The 23,111-nt window shown below is 39.0% G+C and overlaps 1 protein-coding gene across 6 annotated transcripts in view; it reads right to left on the reverse strand.

Annotated features, from left to right (window-relative positions):
- Nucleotides 1-13,041, reverse strand: part of Pds5a (PDS5 cohesin associated factor A) — a 143,396-nt gene extending 130,355 nt beyond the window's left edge. For 2 of the 6 annotated variants that reach the window (XM_076863801.2, XM_076863805.2), the window contains exons 1-2: nucleotides 12,630-12,953; nucleotides 11,600-11,777 (exon numbers count right to left, since the gene is read on the reverse strand). In XM_076863801.2, coding sequence (XP_076719916.1) covers nucleotides 11,600-11,737 — 138 coding nt within the window. In that variant the 5' untranslated portion in view covers nucleotides 11,738-11,777; nucleotides 12,630-12,953. The other 4 variants (XM_076863804.2, XM_076863803.2, XM_076863802.2 and 1 more) reach the window with 4 other exon arrangements.
- Between the last annotated feature and the right edge of the window lie 10,070 nt (nucleotides 13,042-23,111).

The following is a 23,111-nucleotide window of genomic DNA, read 5'->3' on the forward strand; positions in this document are numbered from 1 at the left end:
GGTATAATAGGTGCACACCATGGTGCCTGGCTTAGAAGCTTCCAGAATTGCCTTGAACAAACTTGTTAAACTTTTACATATGGCTTAAAAACCACTCATTCTTTTTTCCTTTTTTCATGAAGACATTCAACGAGACATATTTTCATGTGCCAGCAACCTTAGCCAAGCTGCTTAAATTAAACATTTTAACTCCAAAAACAGAAACTAACAGAAATAGTATTCATTAAAGTCTTTAAACCTACTCTAATGTGAGCACCATAGAGATTTCTGATATAGATATATAAATCATGGGATTGGCCTTAAACACACCAATATTACTTATTTTACATATGACTTTTATGTAAAATAATTTCTATTTAATTCAAGGTTATGAATTAAGATCTGAGTGAGGCTTGAAGTTTCAACATTATCTCTATTACTAAAATTCCATCCCTATCCTCATTTCTTCAAACTAAATAGTTTGAATTCCAGCTCCTTTAAAAAAAAAATTGTTTTTTGTAGTTGTAGATGGACAGCATGCCTTTATTTATTTTTATATGTGCTGAGAATCAAACCCAGGGACTCACAAATGCTAGGCAAGTGCTCTGCTACTGAGCTACAGCCCAGCCCCACCTTTGATCAACATATAATAATTGTTCACATTTTACCATATGATATTAGTACATCAAACCGGAGTAGTTAACATATGTATCCCTTTAAATATTTATCACTTCTTTGTGCCAAGGATGCCTTAAATCCTCTTCTAACTACTTCAACATATATAATACTTTATTGTTTTAACTGTAGTCAATAAAACATAAGAACTTATTCTTCCTAATATTGTTAGCACGTACCTGCTGACCAATCCCTCCCCTCGGCTCCACCCTGGTAGCCATTATATATTGCTCTCAACTTTTATGATAGCAACTTTTTAAAGATTCTACATGTGAATGAGATGATGCAGTGTTTTTCTTTCTTTCTGTGCCTAACTTATTTCACTTAATGTATTCTAGGTTCATCCATGTTATTGCAAATAAAAGGTTTTTACCTTTTTCATGGTTGAACAGTATTCCATAGTATGTGTGTGTGTATAAACACTTAAGATAGGTGAAGAAAATGGATTATTCAACCATAAAAGAAGGATATATTGTAACATTACAACGTGGATAAACCTTGAGGACATTATACTAAGTGAAATAAGCCAGTTACCAAAGGCGGGGGAAAATGCTGCTTAAGTCTACCTATTAAGTATATAAAATAGTCAAACTTGGAAACAGAAGAGAAGGCACAATAGTGGATACCAGGAGCTGGGATAAGGGGAAAAGAAGTTACTTAACAGGTAAAGTTTCAGTTTGCAAGGAAAAAAGTTCCAGATATTTGTTGCACACAATATACATATAATTAACACTACTATACACCTAAAATGGTTAACATATGTATTTATTCATATATAAAATATTACATATACACGTACAAATATATATTAATATATGTACTCACACATATATTCAGTACTAGGGACTGAACTCGGGGGCACCCTTCCACTGATCTATATCCCCAGCCCTTTTTATATTTATTTTCAGAAAGGGTTTTATTAAATTACCCAGGCTGGCCCTGAACTTGCAATCCTACTGCCTAATCCTCCCAAACTGCTAGGATTACAGGAGTGTGCCATCACACATGGTCCTTTCCCAGATTTAAATAGGTCATTTTTTCCAATTATATCTAATTTTACTAGAGAATGGTGTTTATAAATCAAGATTTGACAATGTGTTTGCATTGCTATTAAGATATAATTTCTTCAGGTTTTTTAGATTAATACAGAACTAGAAAATAGTTTATTTAATCAATATATCAATCAATCAAGTGTTCAGTCTGATACTTCCAATTGCAATTCAGCACCAGAGTTCTAATCCTTTCTCCATTCCATATTTGTATCTCCTTTTTTTCTACAGTAAAAACCCTGGCTTCCCATAACATGGATGAACTTATTATCAGTACTATCTTACTGTGAGAATACACTAAATTCAGATCTTCTTTACCAGTATCCTTTAGAAGACTTCATTTCTTTTTTACTTTTATTTTTTTTTTAATATTTATTTTTTAGTTGTAGTTGGACTCAATACCTTTACTTCACTTATTTATTTTTATGTGGTGCTGAGGATCGAACCCAGGGTCCCGTACGTGCACAGCGAGCGCTCTACCGCTGAGCCACAACCCCAGCCCCATCTTTTTTTTTTTTTTTTTTAATAGTGCTGAGAATAGAACCCAGAATATCATGCATGCTAAGCACACACTTTCTCCTACTGAGTTATGTCCCCAGCTCACAAGATTTCTTTTTTTCTTTGATACTAGGGTTTGCACCCAAGGGTGCTTTACCACTGAGCTATATCCTGAATCCTATCTATCAATGGTACCAGGAATTAAAACCAGGGGCATTTAGCCACAACCCATCCCTTTTCATTTTTTTATTTTGAGATAGGGTCTTACTAAGTTGCTTAGGGCCTTACTATATTGCTGAAACTGAGCTCAAACATGTGATCTTCCTGCTTCAGCCTCCTAAGTCACCGGGATTACACGCGTGTGCCACTGCACCCAGCTCCCAAGATTTCTTTCTTTTTTTTTCTTTTAAGTATTTATTTTTTACTTATAGGTGGACATAATACCTTTCATCTTTATATTTATGTGGTGCTGAGGATCGAACCTAGTGCCTCATACATGCTAGGCGAGCGCTCTACCTCTGAGCCACAACCCAGCCCCCAAGATTTCTTTACTGTTCTTTTTGTCCCATAAAGGGTACATAAAGTACCATGTTTGTGAGTTACTTGAATTTACTTTTTAAAAATTTTTTTTTAGTTATACATGGACACAATATCTTTATTTTGCTTATTTATTTTTATGTTGTGCTGAGGATCGAACCCAGGGTCTCACACGTGTGAGGTGCGTGCTCTACCGCTAAGCCACAACCCCAATCCGAATTTGAATTATTTTAATATACAGTTAATTTCTTCATGGTTGTATTCCATTTACGTATCTATGTTTATTTATTGGTGGTGGCCTTTTTCATTTCCACTGACAAACATTTTTATTATGGTTAAAACAAACAAACATAAAATAACCAGGTATGTTATTGCATGCCTATAATTCAGCTACTTAGGAGGCTAAAGCAGAAGGATTGCAAATTTCAGCCTGGGCAACTTAGTGAGACCCTGTCTTAAAATTTTAAAAAAGGGCTTAAAATTAAAAAAAAAAAAAAAAAAAAAAAAAAAAAAAAAAAAAGCTCAGCTGGGTTCAATCCCTAGTAGCAAAATAAACAAATCTGGAGCAAGGAAAACAAAATGAAGAATACCTTATACTAGAAAATAATGTGCTTTAAGACTCATAGACATGTCAAAAGGATACTAGATGTTTCAAAAGGACACCAGAGCCAGCACACATATTTGGGACAATTTGAGTCTGAAAAGGAATAAAGACATTAATATAATTCATTTTTAAAAATAAATAATCTATGACATGTGACCCAATATGATACAAAGGGAAATATACAATACTACTTTACTATAATTGCCACCCCCAAAAAGTTTAACCTAAGTCTAGGCATGAGGAAATGAGATAAATCCAATTATGGAATTACTATAAGATATATGACATGAATGCTTCAAAAGTGTCTTGTTAAGGAAGCCTTCCCTCTCCCAATAAGTGGAAGGACTACCTAGTCTAAGAGATTGAGTGTCGCGACCCCTTGCCCGCAAGGAAGACGCAACTCAGGAATCTTCTTTCAGCAGTTTATTCAGGCCTTGATTTAAGTATCTTTTAGTGACTCCCTTTCTTTCTCCTCTCTCCCGAGGGCCCAAGCACAGCCTAATAAAGCCTCCCACGTACCAATCTTAAGCCGCCGCGTGGATCTTTCTTATAGGGTGGCAAGAGATAGCGTGCCAACTCTCCACAAAGGAATTTGTTTATCACAGGCCACAGTGGAAGCCGGCGCCATCTTCTAATGGCGGCCACAATTTACAACAATGGCTTACTACAATTGAGGATATAGCTCAGTGGTGGAGCACCTAACTATCATGCACAAGGCCCTGGGTGTTCAAGCCCAGGAGTTCAAGTTCAAGGCCAGCCTAGGCAACATAAATGAGACCCCCCCCTTCTTAAAAAAAAAAAAAAAAAAATCCTACAACTTTTTCTTACAGCTTTTTAACTTTACAAATCAAGCTAGGTGCCTATGAATATATACTATTGTTTTTGAAATAAAATGCTTTTCAAATTTGTAACTACAAAGTAAACAATCAGTATACTTTGACTTGTCATGAGAACTCCTATGGCATATTAAAGATGGCTACAAATTCTTTCCTACTTCTTCCATTGAAAGGTGAATAGGGATGGACGCCTAGCTCAAAGGTAGTACATTTATCTAAATGTGTTCAATCCCCAGCACCACAAAAATAAGGTAGAGTCAACTTTTTCTCCCCTTGAATGTAAGTTGGGATGATTAATCAATACAGTAAGGTAGAAGTGATACTACTAATCCTAGATCAAGTACTGGCAACTATGGTGTCTTGGAGACAAGTCCAGCTACTCTGGTGGAGAAACCCTAAGACTGCATCATAAACAGGAAAAGGAGCAGCTGAGTACAAACTTTCAACTATTGTCACTAAGACCATCAAACGTTTAAGTGAAATGTCATATGTGACATATGTACGCCTGTAATCCCAGTGACTCTGAGGGTGGGGTAGAAGGATCACAAGTTCAAGTCCAACCTTAGCAACTTAGGGAGATCCTGCCTCAAAATAAAAAATAAAAACTGGGTGTAGTGGCATGTGTGTGTAATCCCAGTGATTCAGGAGGCTGAGGCAGAAGGATTGTTGAGTTCAAAGCTAGCCTTGGCAACTTAGCGAAGCTCTAAGCAACTTAATGAGACCCTGTCTCTAAATAAAATATAAAAAGTCTAGGGATGTGGTGCAGTGATTAAGCACCCCTGAGTTCAATCTCTAGTACCAAATAATAATAAATAAAAATAAAAAATAAAAAGGTTAGGAATGTTGTTCAGTGGTAAAGTGCCCCAGAGTTTAACCCCCAGTACCAAAGGAAAAAAAAAAGTGTTTACATGAAACCACTGTGGATTCTATAGATCAGCCTAATTACCAATAGATTATCAACAAGTGTGCCTAGCACCCAAAAAAAGTATATGCAAGCCAAACCCTGTCTGAATTTATGTTCCACAAAACTGTGATGTAATCAAAAACTGCTTATAAGAGCCAAAAGTGACAACTGAGGAATGATGCAGAAACAAAACATGATCCATACACACAATGGAATAGTATTCAGTCTTAAAAAGGAAAGAAATTCTGACACATGCTACAAGATGGATAAACCTTGAAGACATTATGCTAAGTAAAATAAGCCTATCACAAAAGGATAAATATTGCATGGTTTTACATACATGAGATTTCATGTATTTTAGAGTAGTTAAATTCATAGAGACAAAAAGTAAAACAGTGATTGCCAAGGACTGGGGGAAGGGAATAATGGGAGTTAGTGTTTAACGGGTACAGTATCAGTTGGCAAAGATGAAAAAGTTCTCTGGAGATGGTTTGGTAGTAATGGTTGTATAACAATATGAATGTCCTTAACATCACATAAATATAAACTTAAAAATAATTAAAATGACAGGGACAATGGCACAAATCTTAATCCCAGTTACTCAGGAGGCTGAGGCAGAAGATCACAAGTATGAGGCCAGACTGAGCAACTTGCCAATGTCCTAAGCAAATTGGCAAGACCCTTCTTAAAATAAAAAATAAAAAGGACTGTGGATGAGGCTGGGGCTGTAGCTCGGTGGTAGAGCACTTGTCTAGCATGGGTGAGGCACTGGGTTTGATCCTCAGCACCACATAAAAAGTAAATAAATAAAGTGATACATTTAAAAAAGGACTGAGGATATAGCTCAGTGGTAAAGCAACCCTGGGCTCAGTCCCCAGTACCAAAAATAAACAAATTAATTAATTAAATAGAACTGTGCCACACAAAGCATCACTTCACCAATGCATGTAGTTGAGTCTGAATTTTAGGACTCATTTTAAGAAATCCTGCCTCTCACCAAGCTAGCTGTGTATACCTATTATCCCAGCTAAGGCAGGAAGATTGCAAGTTTGAGGCCAGTTGTGTGAAACTTTAACATGTAAAAGTCTTAGCAGAATCTTTTTTTTTTTTTTTTTTTTTTTTTTTAGAGAGAGAATTTTAATATTTATTTTTTAGTTTTCGGCGGACACAACATCTTTGTTTGTATGGGGTGCTGAGGATCGAACCCGGGCCGCACACATGCCAGGCGAGCACGCTACCGCTTGAGCCAAATCCCCAGCCCCTTAGCAGAATCTTTTAAAAACCATTACACCATATACACAGAATTTAGAGTTGAAATTATATACTTAATTACATGCAAAATTACCATATTATGTGGCAATTAGGGATAAGTAAAAATCATTCACGGACGTAAAAATACTTTCTGGGATCCTTCTGGAGAGAAGAAAGGGGAAAGAATTTATGGCATTTTTGTTTCTAATAATCTATTATTCCCCTCACTCAACCTAGGTGTAATGAGGAAAAGGAAACGCCCCGTGTTTAATCAAGACCACCATAACTAATTCCTACTAAACTGTCAAACAGGCCTGACTACAAAAAGTTGAAATGGAGGGATGGGAGGAACAAAAATGGCTGATGAGAAAATTATAGAGAAATATGAAGAAAATACACATAGTAGGAGAAAGGGGGGGTATATTTTCATAAAACTCTACTCTCTAATCTTTCCTTACTTTTAACATCAAGGGAATAAATACTTTGATTTGATTCTGTGATAGAATAAATATGGTAGATCTGGATATAAGTGGTAGCCACAATATTGCCTGGACCAAGAAAATAAGAGATGTATATAAGAAACTTCACCCTGCCCATCTTTTCCTCCCACTCCCAAAATAGCAAGAGAGGAAAGAACAAAGTATTGTGTGGTACACATAGACCTGTAAAAGTATATGATCTAAGATAGATTACAGAGCTGGCAGAGAAGCCCTTAATGGAGTTTGTACAACTATGTTTTTGTTGTTGTTGCTTGCAGTGCTGGGGATTGAACTCAGGGTCTCCCAAGTGCTACATAAACACTCTGCCATTGAGTTACGGCCCCAAATCCTATAGATATGTTTTAAATGTGTTCAAAAACTTATCAGATGTTACTCCGGCATTAGCTCCAGAACCAACTATATGGGAAGAGGCCATTTGAGATGCTTAAGGTAACAATGATACTGTCCTTCCAAACAATAAACTCAGTGTAGCTTCCAAATTTCTGTCAATTAATATACATATACAATTTAACAGAAGTTAATAACAATTTTCAGTTTTATGTAACTTGGATTGCTCACACTTCTTGCAGGACTAGTTTCTTCATCTAAAAAATTAGAACAAAACTAAATAACTCTAAATTAGCTTTTAGCTCTAAAAGTCTTAAGAATCTGTGTTATCATATCTGGGATGGAACGTTAGTGAAAATTCCCATCCAAAATTCTAATTCAAAAATGTTTTAAAATATTCCCTCACTTATAAAAATAAAAACACATTTCAATTCTAACATTAATACAAAGTATTCACTCATTCAACATATTGATACACAACAAATATCACATGTGCCAGGTATTAAGCTAGGCCCTGGGAGAATATAAAAGTGAACAAAAGGAGATATGGCACTAGTATACATGAGTCTTACAGGGATGATGAGGAAATGAACCAAACAAACATATAGACAACATTACAACTGTAGTAAGTGATATGAAGATGTTAAGAGTATCTAATGGGAAATCTAAGAGACCTTCCTAAGAAGTTACAAATAAATGACTAGAGTGAAGTGGGAGGGGCAGGGGGGCTAAGGAATCTGTCTAGACAGAAATGAACATGGTATGTTCAGGGAACTGACAGAAGATCAGTGGGAGTAGACAAAACAAAAATATGTAAGTAGTTCCTTGGGAAAAGAAATTTAAAATTTCTAATATATGTAAGAATATCTTAGCTCTTCAAAAGATAAAATGTTAACATTTATTTTTAAGAAAGTTTCAAATCTTCATAATAGTTTTTCCTCTAATTTTAAAAAAATGCACTAGGCCCAGTGGCATTCACCTCTAATCCCAGCTACTAAGGCAGGAGGATGACAAAATCAAGGCCAGCCCAGAACAATTTAGTAAGACGTGCCTCAGAATAAAGTTTAAAAAGGCAAGGATGTAGCTTAGTGGTTGATCACTTGCCTAACAAATGAAAGGTCCTGGGTTTAATCCCCAGTTCCACAAAAAAACAAAAACAAACAAACAAAAACTGTTCTTTCTCTGCAAAAAGACCAAACTAAATCTCATTGACTCCCTTCTCTTTTCACATAGCCATGTTCATGCTTGATAAAAATACAGCTTCTTAGTTTTACTTCATTTAGATTCTGAAGAAGAAAACAAGCTAAACTGGGTACAGTGGCACATGCCTATAATTCCCAACAATTTGGGAGGCTGAGGCAGAACGATTGTGATTTCAAGTTTGAGGCCAGTCTGGGCAACAAGGCAGACATTCTGTCTCAAAACAAAAACTAAAGGACTGTGGATGCAACTTAGTGGTAAAGCATCCAGGGTTTCAATCCTGGGATTTTAAAAAAAAAAGCAAGCAGCAAGTTATTTAAGAACCAAAATAAAAATGCTATTGCCCTGAGTCTGCCAGTAACCTGCCCTATGATTGATAGTGATTAGTGATAAATGTTCCTTAGCCACTCTGGGCTTAACTTTTGTCATCTGTAAAGTAAGGATGGTTCCAGAATTTCTTTTAAAATCCTCTAACTTTAAAATTATGATTCTGCTGAAAATATGCTTGTTCCTTCTTAACAACTAAAGAGAATAAATCAAACATTTCTGGATTCCTTTGACCAAGATTTTACTTGCCTTTAAGCCCTCTATATTTATACAGCATTAGAAACTGTTGCTATGTTATAATAATAAACTACTGATTTATAAAATTTACCCATAACTAATGTTCTAATAAAAAAAAAGCTGTCAAAATGTTAAAATAGTTAATATGGCTAAAAATCTACATTAAGGGCTGGGATTGATCTTTGCCTAACATGTGTGAGGCACTGGATTCGATTCTCAGCACCACATACAAATAAATACAATAAAGATCCATCAACAACTAAAAAATATTTTTTAAAAATCTACATTAAAAAAAATTCTGGACTGAGCAATGTGGCTCAGAGGGAAAGTGAGTATTTAACATGCACAAAGACCTGGGTTTCATCACCAACACCATAAAACAACAACAATGAAGCCCTACAATTCCAATGAGACAATAATACTTTATATCAACAGGAATCCCTAAAAAGCACACTGTAAAAACATACAAAAAGAAAAGCAGGAGGAATACACAATAAAAAGAATAACAAAATTTTGGCAGTTGGACATTCAAATTGGCTAAAATGTTATGTCAATTATAACTCCCAAAAGAACTCATAACAAATAGCCTAACCCAATGCTCATCCTAGATTTGGTTATATGTCCACTTATAGTTTATAACAGTATTTCTGATACTGAACCTATTTCAAGTGGAAAATTAAAGATATAATTTTCCACTTTTTTTTTTTTAAAGAGAGAGAGAGACAGAGAGAGAAAGAAGAGAGAATTTTTTAATATTTATCTTTCAGTTTTTGGTGGACACAACATCTTTATTTTTATGTGGTGCTAAGAATTGAACCCAGTGCCCCGCGCATGCCAAGCGAGCATGTTACTGCTTGAGCCACATCCCCAGCCCCTAATTTTCCACTTTTAATCAATTATTCACCACTAGAATTCAGGGTGTGAATATTCTTAATTGGAAAATAAAATTTAACATCTATAAACTTCTTATTTAGCTTTATATTTCACAATTTTTCAGGTCCTCACTCAAAACACCTAGAATAACTTTAAGAAGCATCAATTAAATACCTCATTCCAGCAGGTTGGGAGGCTGAGGCAGGAGGACAAGTTGGAGGTCAGCCTCAGAAACCTAGTGAGATCCCCATTTCAAAACAAAAAACTGGGAGCTGGGTGTGGTGGCATGACTGTAATCCCAGTGACTCGGGAGGCTGAGGCAAGAGTATTGAAAGTTTAAGGCCACCATCAGCAACTTAGCTAGACCCTGTCTCAAAGAATAAAAAGGGCTAGGCATGTAACTCAGAGATTAAACAGCCCTAGGTTCAATACCCCCATAACAAAAAAAGGTGTGTGTGGGGGGGGGGGAGTCTAACTGAGTAATAGAATACCTTGGGTTCAATCCCCAGTACCCTGCTCCCAAAATTAAGTACCTCAATTCATGTCTAATCTTTGGTATCAAAATTTGTTTTAGGCTGCAGAGAATAAGTCAATGGTAGAATGTATGCTTTAGCATGTGAGGCTCTGGGTTCAACCCCCAGTACCACTAAAAATTTGGAGAGGGGAAAAAAAAAAAAAAGCTGTTTTAGTGAAACTGTGTCTTATCTCTTCCAAAAAAGTAACAAACTGAAGAGTCTAATTAGATTTTAGAAACTATAGGAATACTTTAGAACAACATTGTATACATTTACCAGGTACTATATTAAACTCTAAGAAAAAAGAGGCAAGATCAGTTCCCACAAATTCACCAAGTTGTTCAAGTAAGAAAAATCACCATGATTGTTTCTTCTGTCACCTCCCACCATGTCTGATTTTAACTTTGAAACTTCCCTTGAACATTCCTTATCTCTATCCCCACTGTCATAGCACTATTTGCAAGATTTTAACATCTTTTACCTAGACTACCATGTTGAACATTTTCCTAGCTGATCTGCCTCAGGTCTTTCCCTAATCTAACCCAACTTGTGACAACCAAAATTCTCTGGCATTGCCTTTAATATTCCCTGGGGGTCAAAGCTGCCCTAATTGAGAACCACTGCTTCAAGATGATCACACAAGAATGGCTGTGACCACCATCTATGTCCATGGAATGGAAAGCAAAGAACTGATCAACTTAAAGTTGAAATTCACATGACCACCATACTTATACTAAATAAGCTGAGGTCTCATAAAAAGAGCAACACTCTTTCTTAAGCTCAAATAAACACAGGAACTTAAGTCATCACCTTAAGTCTGAATTTTGAAAAACCAGTACCTTCTGTCAATGTTTAAGCACATATCTGATTATAAACTTCTCAGATGCTGATGAAAACAGAAATGTTCCTAGGCAAATTACTGCCTACACTTAAGAATGACAGCTACTTAAACAGTAGTCTCATAAAACGAAATATTCACGGGGTGTGTGTGGGGGGAGTACTTTACAAACACCCGAATTCTTATGCTTGAAAAACAGTAATATTTTCTTTAAAATCACACTCCTTTTTAATTTCCCGGAAGTCATTTTCCTACATAACTCATTCAAAGATGTATTCAAGACAGAACAAATACCTTTTAGAAGAGATAAAATGAGAAGAAGGGGTGCGGGGGGGGGGGGGGGGACCTTGGTAGCTGAACTGTAAGGCCAGGCCTAGTAGTGCAGTAATACCACAGGAGACAGAGTCTGAAAAACATCTCTGAGTGCGAACAGTCTGTTCAGACCTTACCTTCAGTCGTTTGATCATCTCGTCGGTGGTGATCTTGTCGGTGATTTCCTTTACTCCCGGAGGGTAAGCGATCTTCCCGTCCGCACTCACGACGCCACACAGGGTAGTGGCAGGCTTGGGCTGCGCGGTGAAGTCCATCCTGGGGGACAACTTTTCTTTCACAGTCCTCTACCGGCCTCTATCGGTCAGAAAACCAAAGTTCAGCGGGAAAGGGGCGACTTTGTAACCTCTTTTTTCATTTCAAAAATCTCTAATCTGGAACGGGTTCTTTCTCCCCCGGGGCCTGGAGCCCGGAGGCAGCCTGTTCATCCGCCCGGTCCCGGGGCCCGGACCCCACCGACGGCCCGTCGCCCACACCCGCGCCAGCCCGGGGCCCGCGGGGCTCCCGGGCACCAGCCACCACGGCCGCAGGAGGCGCCGAGCAGCGGCCAGAGTTTCCCATTCCGCCTTTCACAATGAAATGTACCCCCGAGCACCAAGGTCTTAAGTTTGTCGGCCGGGGGAGGCCGGCGAGGATCCCAAGGCCCCGTCTCGGCCAGAAAGCAGCACGGAGTCCCCACCCGGCCGTTCCCCTCCGGGAAAGGAGACGCGAGGCCTATAGGGCTCGGCTTAGGCCGCAAAACTAGGGACCCGACCGGACCCACACGCCGCGGCGGCTCCCGGGAACAAAACGCCCTTGCCCGGCTGAGATTCCGGGCCCGGGCAGTCCCCGCTGCGCTCCCGCCCCTCCCCTGTCCCGCTCCTCACCCCCGCGGGAGGGGAAAACAAGCCGCCCTCACCCCCAACCCCACGCCAGGAAGCGGCTGACGCGGCTCCGCACTTCACATTTTGTTCCTTCAACTTCGGCTGAGGGATCCCAGCGGCTTCTCTTGGCCCCGGCCACTGGGCGCCACCCGGCACCGCCGAGGCCTCAGCTGCACCTCCGGGCAACCCCGCCGGGCCTCGGACCCGCGCCCCCCCGCTCCGCTCTCCCCTTCCGTCCCCTCCCTCCACCAGCCGAGGGCGGGAGCCGAGCCGCCGCCGCCTTTACCTCCTACTCATGCGGGCGGAAGGTGCATCAAGCGCCCGGGCCTCTGTCAGGTGGTTGTGCCGCCGCCCCTTGTCGGGCTGCACACAAAGCGGCTCCGCGGGTCCCGCCGCCGCCGCCCGCCCGCCCGCCCGCCCCGGAGCGGCGCTGGGGCTGGCGGTGCCGAGGAGGAGCAGCCGCCGCGGGGGGAGACGCGGGGCGAGTATGCGCTGGGCGGGGAGACAGTGCCGCTCTCCGTCTGGCCGAGGAAGAGCAGCCTCGGAGAAGGCTCCTGCGGGAGCGTGTGCGCGTGTGTCCGCCCCGGACCCCCGCGGCCCGCCCGCCCGCACCTAGTGCCGACCCGGACCTGGACACCCCTAGACGCGGCGCGCGCCCGGCCGTCCGAGCCCCCGGGAGCCGGCGCGTCGTACACACACCGGCCGGTCACGCGAGCGGCGCGAGAGCACGCGAGAGCAGCGCGCGCGCCTCGCTCCCTCCCCTTCCTCCGCCGGCCGTGCCTCCGCCTCCCTCGGGCCCGAGACCGCCGCGCGCGGGGCGAACAGCGCCGCCACCCGGTTGGCGCCAAGACCTGCAGCGCGGGGCGCCTCCGGGAGGACCGGACCCCAGAGGCCGAGCGGAGGAGGAGCCCGGGTGGCGGGAAGCGAACCCCGTCCTCGCAGGGCCTAGCTGATGAGCAGGGCGAACAGAGCTTTCTTTAACCTTTCGCCGCCCACTTGAGTTCATGACTTTTGGAGTGTCACCCTGAGGGACGTGGACAGAAGTAGTTGAAAAACGGTTAGTGACCCGGTGAAACGAACTGATTTCCTCCCCAGGGACACATCTACAAACTGAAGGAAAGTTTTGCAACATGAAACGACATGGGCTGATGCTTAGTCTCTTATCTTCTGACTGTCACCCGAGTTCGTACCCTCCTCCACCGGAAACTTCTAAAATTAATATATTGAAAGCTGCAAAATATGAAAATAGCACTGAGATAAGTTCTTGAGGTATGGTCTTTGGACTACTGGCCTCCCTGTGACTTCGGCTACTAATCAGAATCTCTGAGTGGAACCCAGAATTATTTTTTTCTTTTCTTTTTTTTTTTTTAAAGAGAGAGTGAGAGAGAGGGAGATAAAGAGAGAACTTTTTTTTTTTAATATTTATTTTTTAGTATTTGGCGGACACAACATCTTTGTATGTGGTGCTGAGGATCGAACCCGGGCCGCACGCATGCCAGGCGAGCGCGCTACCGCTTGAGCCACATCCCCAGCCCAATTATTTTTTTCTTTTTACAAATTTTTACAAAATTTTTTTACAATTTAGAGAGATGGTTCTTGTAGATATGGAAAACCTCGCTTGTTTATTTTGTTTTATGTTTTAAATGTGCCAAGGATTAACTTTTCTTTTCATCCAAAGGAAAACAACTGTCGAGGAAAGTTCAAGAAAGCAGTATTTGAGCAATTTAAGGCAAATATTGAAGAAATAAATCTAAGTGTGCATAAATAATTTCAGAAAGCGAAGTTGAAAAAAGAATACAATAATAATATTTAGCTTCTGAAACTGACTACTAGCATCATTTAAAATATTTGATTATTTATTATTGATGAATATTCTTTGACTTTTTGTTTGTTTGTTAGTACCGGGGATTAACTTAAACCCAAGGGTGCTTAACCACTAAGCTATATCCCCAGCCCTTTTTTTTTTTTTTTTAGAGACAGGGTCTTGTTGAATTGCGTGGCATGGGGCTCCCCTAAGTTGCTGAGAGTGGCTTTGAACTTGGTATTCTCCTGCCTCAGCCTCCAGAGTCACTGGGTACAGATGTGCCACCAGGCCTGACTGGTGTATTTTCTTTTCAACATCTTTTACCTTGATCTTAAAAATAGTAAAGACACTTCAGTTTACTGAATTACCTTTCAGGTATTCCACAAAGGAGCAATCGTCTTGAAATCTAACATTACACAATTGCTCTTTGCTGGAATTCTGAGTAGAAGGCAGAATCTAAGATTGGCCTCATCCAAACTAAGTCCACCAAAAACAACAACAAAAAACCTAAGTCCACCAAAAGCTACTCTTTTTAGGCTTTTCCTACTCATTTCTGGTGTGTGAGTTTTTTGGGTTTTTTTCCCTGTTATATTTATTTTTTATTGATTTTTTAAAATAAATGACAATGGAATGCATTACAATTCTTATTACACACATACAGCACAATTTCCTGTTATATTTATAAAATTAAAGAGCAATGATTTTTAAAAATTTTTACCTGCAGTAACTTTTCCATTATTGAAGGGAGTATAAATTTCAACTTTATACAACGTATTACTTTGTATAACCTTGTAGACCCTCAAAAGATGGTAAACTCTGAAAACTGCAACACATAAACAAATTAAGTTTGTACAACACTCTTCAGAATTCCTGTCCTTCCTTTCCATCAACTAATCAATCAAAGGTAGGCTCAAGTGATCCTTTCATCTCAGCCTCCTGAGTAGCTGGGACTACAGGCATGTGCCACTCTGCCCAGCTATTTCTCTTCTTAAACATGTTTCCACATACAATAAATGAGAAAAGATACATACAAAAAGATACAAAAATACAAAATTTGTGTGCAACAATTATTTTTCAAAAAGGTCTTTCTGCCAATGGGAGGCATTGTTTTGGCACTGAGAAAAAAAAGCATGGTAGAAAGTGGACAGGGCCCTAGTGGTTCTGCCTGTCACATTCAACCATTAAATGGAGGGCACATTAAAACCTGAGATGGAGCCAGGTGTGGTGGTGCACATCTGTAATCCAAGTGGCTCAGGATGCTAAGTCAAGAGGATCTGCAAGTTCAACGCCAGCCTCAGCAAAAGCGAGGCACTAAGCAACTCAGTGAGATCCTGTCTGTAAATAAAATACAAAATAGGGCTGGGGATGTGGCTCAGTGGTTGAGTGCCCCTGAGTTCAATCCCTGGTACCAAAAAAAAAGCTGGGATGGAGAGTCTAGGGGGATGGCACTTCCATTTGTTTGGGAAGAAATAGACCAAAATAATAATAATAAATACATATGAAAATAAAGTAGGGAAGAGGGGGATACAAATCTAGTAGACTGCCACAATCTGCAAGCGCCTCACAATGGAGGTTTGAAGCCATAGATAGTGCCAAACCCTATATATACTATGTTTTCCTTTATGCATACTGCAGTTTTGCTATATAGCACCAGAGTTGATCTGTCCTTCTATGTTTTATGCCCTGGTGTTTCATTTCCATCACTACTCTTGCACTTTGGGATCATTATTAAGTAAAATAAGTGTTATATGGACACAAGTACTGCCATACCATTACTGTGTATCTAATGACCAAGATGTCTACTAAGTAACTAAAATGGCATGTAGCACATACAGCATGGATATGCTGGAAAAGGAATGATTTATGTCTTAGACAGCATGGAGTGGGAGGGCATGATAGTTCATCATGCTACTTAATGCTGCACAATTTGAAATTTATGAATTGTTTGTGTCTGGAATTTTCCATTTAACAGTTTTAGATCAAGGTTGACCACAGGTAACTGAGACTATGGAAATGAATATTAGGATAAGGGCAGATTACTATTATATAGACATATTAAGCCTCTGGGGCACTTTGGTTTGTACTCTAAGATGAGTAACCATTGGACTGTTATAATCAAAAAAAATAATAATAATATGATTTATGTCCTATGATCTAGGCAACCTTGGTTAAATCAATCTTTCTGTTCCTCATTATCCTCATCTGTAAACAGGGATAACAATAGTATGTGCTTAGAGAATCATTATGAAGAATAATTAAGTCAACATTTATAAAATTCCTAGAAAATTAATTGTCACATACTAAGCCTTACATGGTTATTTTTACATAAAATAGCATTGCAGGACACCATGGTACATGCTTGTTATCTTGGCTACTCAGGAAGTTCAGGCAGGAGGCCCGAAAGTTTGAGAGCAGCCTGGGCAACTTAATGAGACCCTTTCTTAAAATAAAAAATAAAAAGAATGGAGGAGTTGGCTCAGTGGTAGAGCATCCTGGATTCAATTCTCAGTAAAAACACACACATTAAATAACAGTAATAATTAATTAATTTTAAAAAATCATTTTAGCTGCTTAGGTTGGACATAATGATAGGGATACAAGTGTAGAAGTAAGTTAACCAGTCATAAGACAACTGCAAAACAGTTGTCTTATGACTGGTTAACTTACTTCTCAAGGAGTGATGGTAACATGAACCAAGCAATAGTAGTAGAAGTGATAACATGTACTATAAGAAAAAGAGAACTTGGGGCATATAGCTCATTGGTAAAGCACCCTGGGTTCAATCCCCAGTACTTGGCATGGTGGGGGGAGTTTCTTCCTTCTTTCTTTCTTTCTTTCTTTTTATTTGTTTATTTATTTATTTATTTATTTATTTATTTTGTGTGTGTGTGTGTATGGTACTGGGATTTAGCCCAGGGGTGCTTTATCACTGAGCTACATCCCCAGCTGTTTTTATTTTTTATTGTTTTGATACAGGATCTTGCTAAATTGTTCCCCAAACTTGCATTCTTCCTGCCTCAGACTCTCAAATTGCTGGTATACAGCACTACCAGGGCAAAACCGAATTTTTCCTTAAGAGGTAGAGTCTTGGGCTGGGGATGTGGCTCAAGCGGTAGCGCGCTCACCTGGCATGCTTGCGGCCCAGGTTTTATCCTCAGCACCACATACAAAACAAAGTTGTTGTGTCTGCCAAAAACTAAGAAATAAATATTAAAAAAAAAAAAAAAAAAAGAGGTAGAGTCTCACTATATTGGTCAGGCATGGCCCTGAATTCTAGGTAGAAGCCATCCTCCTGTTTAGCCTCCCAAGAAGCTGGGACAACAGAATTTTATTTAATTTTTTTTCTTTTTATTTCTTCCTTTATTTTGCAGCATTGGGGATTGAACTCAGGAATATTCTACAATTGAGCTACCATGCCCAGCTAATTTTAAATTTAAACAGCAATATGTAGCTAGTGCCCACTGTATTGAATACTACTATTCTAGTATAGTGTTTAGTAGTAATTGACTGAGGATGAGGGTAGAAGATGTTAGATATAATTTATAGTAGGCCATGGGTTTGAACTGTACTCTGCACTAGACACAACAGACCAAATCAAAATGGAGTCACTCATGATAAAGGTCACATAATCAAACTGAAACTTTAAAGAAGCAGACAGATCTCCAAACAGACCAGTTTTTCCTATAAACACAAGACTTCAGTTCACCCGGGTCAGCGTGATAAGGAAATCTTCTCTGCTTTAATTCTTATTTAAAAAAAAAAAAAAGTAACCTGAATTTACTGGATGTTAGCCAATTAGTTTTTTCCCTTATTGTTCTATGTCCTCGGTCCCATTTTACCAAACTGTCTCTATTATTGCCCAATAGGAGCCCTATCATATTGTTGTTGTTTTTCTTTCTTTCTTTCTTTTTTTTTTTTTTTTTCTGTTCTAGACTAAGTTACCCAGGGAGACCTCAAACTTACAATCCTGCTTCAGCCTTCCTAGTGGCTGTGATTACAAGCCCGTAGCCATTGTACCCAATTCATTCTATTTTGTAGAATAAAACACAGCCCCAACTCATGAATCATAAAAAACAAGTTAGATCTACAACAAAATTTGTTGTCATTTTGTCTTTTAATAGATCTGGTGATTGGGCTGGGATTGTGGCTTAGTGGTAGAGTGCTTGCCTAGCACACATGAGGCACTAGGTTCAATCCCTAGCACCACATTAAAAAAAAAAAAAAAAATCTAAACAAAATAGTTCTGGTGATCATGCAGGGATCTGAATGGTTGTAATTTTGTCTTTTGATAGTTCCGATGATCATGTAGGGATATGAATGATGTTGCTGGTGACTCCTGAGAAATACCACTGACCCATTTTGAGGTATTGAATCCTTTGTATTCCTCATGGAGCCCAATGATTGTAAGTAAACTTCTCTTGGTCAGAATCTGCTCTTTTTCACATTGAGCCCTCAATCTTTTTGACTTTCAAATTCAGGGTGAGTTTGTGCTATGATAAAGTGCATGCCCTTGTAGTGCGTACCACTACAAGGAGTTTATGCTATTCCTTGTAATAGGTACCAAGGGTTTATGCTATGAGAAAACATGTGGCTTTTGGGGGATTGTAAAGTGGCTGATGAATCACTGGCAAGAGTTGAAATCATGACAGAAACAGAACTAGGTCCTATAAGAAGAATCAGGTGTCTATTAATAAAATCAAACAGAAACCGACAGTAAATGGCCATTACTGCTGGGGATATGAACTGAGGCTTTCAGAAATTCCTCTCTGTGTGTTTGTGTGTTTTCCCTTGCATGTTTAGTTAGGGAGAAATCATTAGACAGGTTGGTCAAGGGAGTCTCAGGGCCAAAACCACAATTTGACTAGTGGGCATAGTTCAAACATTTTAGAGTTATGAGAGGGAGCTGCCACCAAAAAGTAAGGCTACTGTGTGAGGATAAGCTGGACACTAGAAAATGTCTATACAATGAGATACGTTATGAATGCATTATACAACACAACTTGGTGGCATTGCTCTCCCAGGCTTTATCTTGGCTCTGGTAGATCCAAGATTTGATGTAAAAATGGGATCCTTAATATCTAAAGAACAAAGTATGGCCTTTATGTGGAATTTTCCAAATGAGTAATATCATGCTTTAAAAATGTTTAAATGAGGGTTCCTCAATTAAACTCAACTTCTAAAAAGATCTCAACAAAATTACATCATTGTGTCCTTTAAAAACTCTTTGCAAAGGCAAATTAAATGTGACCAATGATTGGTACCAGGGATTGAACCCAGGGTACTCAACCACTGAGCCACACCCCCAGCCCTATTTTGTATTTTATTAAGAGACAGGGTCTCACTGAGTTGCTTAGTGCCTCGCTTCTGCTGAGACTGGCTTTGAACTCGCAATCCTCCTGTCTCAGGCTCCCAAGCTGCTGGGATTTCAGGTATGTGCCTATAAGGATAGCCATGCTCTACGAGAGCCTTGGCTGGATGAGAGTTTGGTTTGGGTGTCAGTCAGGCAAGGTACAGAGGAGGTTTCAAATATGGATGTTGAGGCAACAGAAAATCATAGGAAATCACACAGGATTTTACAAGTAAGTATACAGATGAGCTTTGAAGAAAACTCAGGAGCCTGTTCAAAATAACCAGCTGAATGTCAGAAGGACATATTTTGAGACCAATTTAGTTAGTTAGGTGGCTTTTCAACTTGGCTTCTATTTCTTAACTATATTACTGAGTTCATGGAAGAACCCATTAACAAATATGGAAGACAAAGCATTTTATATGCCTGGAAAGCTATGAAAAACCTGCTTGAGGGCTGGGGCTGAAGCTTAGTGGTAGAGCACCTACCTTGTACATGTGAGGCCCTGAGTTTGATCCTCAGTACCACGTAAAAATGAATAAATAAAGATATTGTGCCCATCTACAACAAAATAAATATTTTTTTAAAATCCTACTTGGCCTGATTTTATGTAATTTATGTAGTGTTCTTTTCACCTTTGGGATGTGATAGTAACTGAGTGAAAGGGTTAGCAGAATCAGTTTTGAAAAATCAGTCAGCCAGGTGCAGTGGCACATACCTGCCGCAAGCAGGTTTTTCATGGCTATCCTATTAGGAATTAATTGGACATAAGTTAGACATAGAGACACAATGCATTGACCAGGATAAACAAGTTTCCTGGGAGAGAAAACATTGGTTGTGGGTTGGGCATTTAGTTATCATGTTGGTCACCAGGATAAAGAAGTATCCCATGAAAGGCACACTGTAAACTTACTACTAGCTTCCTTGGATTAACTTCAAGGCAAGACTGGAGTTCATATATTCACTCTCCAGAAGGAAAAAAAAAGAAAAGCAAATTAGAGGAATGTTCACCAAATCCTGTTTGAACAGAAACAGATATTTTGTCCATCCACATGAGCCTTGAAGACATTAAAATCTAAAATTTTAGTGTACAGCCCCTATAAAATTGACCTCTAATGATAGGCAATATGTATTAGATTATTCCTTGGAGAAAACTCTTGCATTCATTCTCTGTACCTTTGAGATATAGATTTTCCACTTAGGAGTCATTCCTTTAGAGAATTAAATTTATAGTTGCTTAGCTAACAATTGCTCAGGGCAATGAACAATTGAAAGTCTGGTAGTCTGAAAATAGTCTGGAGAGAAAAACTATTTGAAAATTGGAAAATAAAAAATCTTAACGAATGCTGGAAGATTTGCTTCTGTCTGTATGTTTTTGTACATATATAGATGTATGTGTTTTGTATATATTAATATATTTCTACCTTAGATGATGTCATCAAAATTTATAAAAAGCTTACTAAGGGTGGTGGTGCACCAGCAACTGGGAGGGTGAGGCAGGAGGATTACAAATTCAAAGCCAATCTAGGCAATTTCATGAGACTCTGTCTCACAAGGGGGCTGGGGACATAGCTCAGCGGTAGAAGGCCCCAGTACTACACTACACACTCTCTCTCTCTCTCTCTCTCTCTCTCTTTAGTTGTTCTATTTAAATTTTTTTAAATATTTATTTTTTAGTTGTAGTTGGACAACACAATACCTTTATTTTATTCATTTATTCTTATATAGTGCTGAGGATTGAACCCAGGGCCTCGCACATGCTAGGCAAGTGCTCTACCACTAAGCCACAACCCCAGCCCTAATTTTTTGTTTAAAAAAAAAAAAAAAAAAAAGCAATAATGTCATTAGCTCAGAAAAATAAAAATTGACAAATTACCTATTCATGTGACTTGGGTCAACCTTTGAAAAATAAACTATAGTCACATATTGCTTAATGATGTGGATACTTTTGAGAAATATATTGTGAGGCATTTGTTCAAATGTAGTATACTTACGCAAACCTAGATGGTACACCTCAATCACTTGACATGACCTCTTGCTGCCATCAAGAAACTTGTGGGCTGGGGATGCAGCTCAGTAGTAGAGCACCTGTCTGGCATGTGCAGGGCACTGGGTTCCATCCCCAGCACTGCAGGAAAAAAAAAAAAAAGGAGAGACTTGGTAGGGCTTGGGATATCACTCAGTTTTAGAGTATTTGACTAGTGTGCACAAAGCCCTTGATTCAATCCCCAGCACTGCAGACAAACAAATGAACAAACAAAACTTGATAAAGGTGAGCTGTATGACACTCTTACCAGTGTAATATGCGTGCATGCTGTTTTTCAATAAACTATTTTTAATAAATAGGAGTACACTAAAAAATAATGATAAAGAATTTAGTATATAGTAAGTGCATAAATCAGTAACAGTTCTTTGTTATCATTTCCAAGTATTATGTCTGTACATAATTATATGGTCAGTACATTTACATGAGAGGCAGTGCAGTAGGCTTGTTTACAAGCATCACCACAAATGTGAGTAAATCATTGTGTTATGATGGTAGAATCGTCATGATGTTACTAGGTGATAGAAAATTTTCAGCTCCATCATAATCTCATGACACTGCAGTTGTATATGCGGTCTGCCATTGACTGAAATGTTGTTATGTAGCACATAACTGTAGTTTTTAAAAATTGTTGGTAAAATAAATAATGTCTTAATAATTGTCAACATTAAATAAAATAACATTTGGTCTGGATTTCCTGTTTAGAGAGATTTGTTTTCTCTGCTACATATATTAGTATCATAAAATTACAAATCCAACCTTAGAGTAGAGCACAGTAAAAACGAATCGCTGAATTGCTTGATGTGTTTCACTTGTTTAATAAAAAAAAAAAAAAGAAAAAGAAAAAAAGAAAATGAAAAAACCATGATTAAATTTTAACTTTCTTTGCTTCTGGGATATATAAAATATATGTATATAATATGAATTATTACTATCTATATTTATACAGCACGGGGGATTGTACCTAGGGGTGCTCTATTACTGTACTATATCCCCAGTCCTTTCTATTTTTTAATTTGAGAAAAGATCTCTCTAAGTTGTCCAGGCTCATTTCAAACCTGTGTTCCCCTTGCCTTAGCCTCCCAAGTAAGTGAAATAGTGCCCAACTCAGTGTCTTATTTTTTATTTTCAACACTGAGAATCCAACCCAGAACCTTAAGCATGCTAGGCAATATCTTTACCACAGTATCTTGTTTTTATATGGTATAGATAGGCTATATGTATTTGAGTCTGCTAGTGAACATGAAAAATTGTTCTATGAGAAAGCATGTTTCTAGAAATTATGAAATGTATATTCACAAAATATTGATATGTAACTATTCAAAATATCTCACTGCCTAAGTCTTCACTAAAAGTTAAGGTTTCTAGGAGTTAAAATTTTTAATTCATTCTTGGTATGGTGTCACAGGCCTGTAATCCCAGGGACTCAGGAGATGAGGTAGGAGGATCACAAATTCAAGTCAGCCTGGGGAAATTTAGAGACTTTATCTCAAAATGAAACAAAAGTGTGTGTGTTTCCAGTGGTTGAGAGGGGGGTAGCTAAGCAGCAAAACTCTTGCCAAAAAGGTGTGAG

The sequence above is a fragment of the Callospermophilus lateralis genome, chromosome 8 (assembly GCF_048772815.1).
Source record: "Callospermophilus lateralis isolate mCalLat2 chromosome 8, mCalLat2.hap1, whole genome shotgun sequence".
In the NCBI taxonomy this organism is placed as follows: Eukaryota; Metazoa; Chordata; class Mammalia; order Rodentia; family Sciuridae; genus Callospermophilus; species Callospermophilus lateralis.